The sequence below is a fragment of the Montipora capricornis genome, chromosome 3, assembly GCF_036669925.1.
Source record: "Montipora capricornis isolate CH-2021 chromosome 3, ASM3666992v2, whole genome shotgun sequence".
NCBI classification, from domain to species: domain Eukaryota; kingdom Metazoa; phylum Cnidaria; class Anthozoa; order Scleractinia; family Acroporidae; genus Montipora; species Montipora capricornis.
This window is the reverse complement of record NC_090885.1, coordinates 69,605,016-69,607,635: the sequence shown is the minus strand read 5'-3', so window position 1 is coordinate 69,607,635 and position 2,620 is coordinate 69,605,016. Positions and strand designations below refer to the sequence as shown.

The window sequence follows — 2,620 nt, the reverse complement described above, 5'->3', positions numbered from 1 at the left end:
TTTAAGTTATTATTAATTTCTAGTGTATTGTGTTTTTGAATGAATGAATGAATTATGTCAATCTTCGACTTGAACCATATATCATGATACGTTGTACGTACTTCTGATCATAATAATTGTAATTTCCTCGATTGTGATTGGTTTAAAAAACTCGTATTTCCCACCAATTCACATTCCAAGTTGTTGTCAGACAGTTTGTTATCGGACGGTTTAATAAGAAAATCACATTCAAAATTGCAGTTAAATCAACAAACACAACCTTGGTCCTTGCCAGGTTTCAATCACCATAGAAACAGTGTACAGACCCCTAAATCGGGGCTTTCTTTCTTTCTTTTTTGTTCTTTCTTTCAGATCGATATTAAACAACTTACGCCGGCTTTGTCAGTCTTTTAATGCAAATTTTCCCTTTCTTTCATAACTTGGCTCTTCTTCTTTTCTCGGAAATTTTAATTGTTATGATTAATTGGTAAAAGGACTTCGTGTCGTCCAATTCGGTCTGTAATCATATTCGTGATAAACAAATCAGATTCCCGCTGCGCGGTCGTCCGATTTTGTTTTCACTCCTATCATTACAGACCGAGTTGGACTCCACTCAGTCCTATTAACACTACTAATACAAATACCATTTTTATCGATACGATAATTTTCTTTCTTACCAGCTGTTAAAGATACGAACAATAGCTTTCTTCGAGGGCTTACACCCATTAAAATACTTGTTACAATACCGATGGCATAAGTCAATTTCACAATAGTGCCGTGTCGGATTTTATAGTTCCTTTTTCGGTTTATGTCATCACCCTCGAATATCGAATGGGTGCCGTTTGCAAATCTGAACAGCTCTGTAGAAGTCAGAGCTTCAGTTTTGGCTGGAAATTGCGTTTAGCAGCGTGTTCATTATAGTTTGTCGAACACTTCTCAATTTCCAGCAGTAAATTAGTGGGTTCAGAGATGAATTTAAGAACAACAGAGTAATAGTGTATTGGTGAACTGCCTTCAGTATAGCGAGATCCGGATGTAAGCTGATAAACCCCTCAGCACAAAGACATGGCAGATAGCATACCACAAACAAGACGTAGACGTAAATTGTCATGAAGGCAGATTTCTTCAGCCTGGTGGCGTTCGTCACATTAGGCGCGTTTTCTTGGACTGTGGGCTGCACTTGAAGGGAATGGATTTGATGAGCGTGGCGTCGCACGGTTGCGTATATCTTGGAGGTTAGAACTCCCGAGACAACGAAACACGATACTAAGACGATGGCAATTAACACATATGCGATATGGATCGGGATTTGCGGCCAAATTAACGGGATAAGTCCGCTTAAGACCCAAACCGAGATCACAGCTGTTACGACTCGTTGGTAAGTCACAAGTTCCTGGTACCTGAGGTGTAGATGGATCGCCAAGAATCTGTCCAAGCTTAGAGACAGAACACCGAAGAACGAAGCATAAGCGAACTGACTGCTCACAGATATACAAACTGCGTAAAACGTTGGAAAACTTGTGAGATCTGCTTGCAAGTCTAGGGCGAGACGTGTGATGTACAATGGATGACCCAGTATGCCGACACCAAGATCGGAAACGGCCAAACTCAGTAGCAATGCTTTCAAAGGCTTTGGTACAGAGGGAGTTTTTCTCAAGGCGTAGATTGTGGCACCATTCAACGTTATGGCAAAGAAGCACAATACGGCGTTGAAGACAATGTTGGCGATGTTTGACGAGTACAAGGCCCCTACCATCGTGGTAGAGAACTTACTTCCATGAGATGGTTTTCCAGAGCTTGTAAGTCTCTTTTTTATTGTGTTATAAAAGACAGCTGCATTCCCGAATATGAATGCTCAATTTCAAATGAAACTGTGATTTCCGGTGTGGCTGATATCAGTAGCACTGCTGCAGCAATAAAAGATGAGAAAATCAAGATCATTATGAATTTTGATCATATGTTTCCATAATTTTCTAGAATTTCTAATACCCCTCTCCCATACCAAATCGTTGATTTTATTGAACTTAAGGTAATTAAGAAGAAGGATATTTTAAATTTAATTTTATCTGTCTAAGTAATAACTATGACGTCTGTGAAACCTATAAGATTGTCTCTATTTCCCCATCAGACGAGCGATAATTAGACGTTTTGGAACAATCTGTTTCAGCGTCAGTTACCCGACCAAGAAATGTTACCTTTCATACTGCCGTGGGTTGATTCGAGGATTCGTCTTCAATTGACGTAAAAGCCCTCGAAACAATTTTTATTTCCGCTCCAGGAAGTCAGGAATAAGATGATGTCTATTTTCTAACTTATCGCCCTCCACAAATTAAATTTAATCAGCTGTAATGAAGTCAGGGGTTTGCTTTTGAGGAGAGGGGAAAGCTGGAGTAATTATTAAATAATGACAATGGAGGCTTTATTTAAGTGTCTACTGTACTTAGCGCTGGAACACTAATTGATGACACTAAAGAAATCAAATCAAGTCAAATCAAATTTTAGGTTGGTTTTTTTAGGAGATGGAAAAAAGCGGAGAACCCAGAGAAAACTAGACCCTCCGTGAGGGTACACTGGGTTGCCTGTGGTACGTGCAGCGTTCCACGCAATTTTTTTCCAGTTGGGGGGGGGGGGGGGGGGTCAC

The 2,620-nt window shown here is 40.0% G+C and overlaps 1 protein-coding gene across 1 annotated transcript; it reads right to left on the bottom strand.

The window, feature by feature from the left end:
- Window positions 1-445: 445 nt before the first annotated feature.
- Window positions 446-1,830, bottom strand: LOC138041592 (adenosine receptor A2b-like). The gene has a single exon (XM_068887335.1). The coding sequence runs from the start codon at window positions 1,733-1,735 to the stop codon at window positions 857-859; it is 879 nt and encodes a 292-aa protein (XP_068743436.1). The 5' UTR covers window positions 1,736-1,830; the 3' UTR covers window positions 446-856.
- Between the last annotated feature and the right edge of the window lie 790 nt (window positions 1,831-2,620).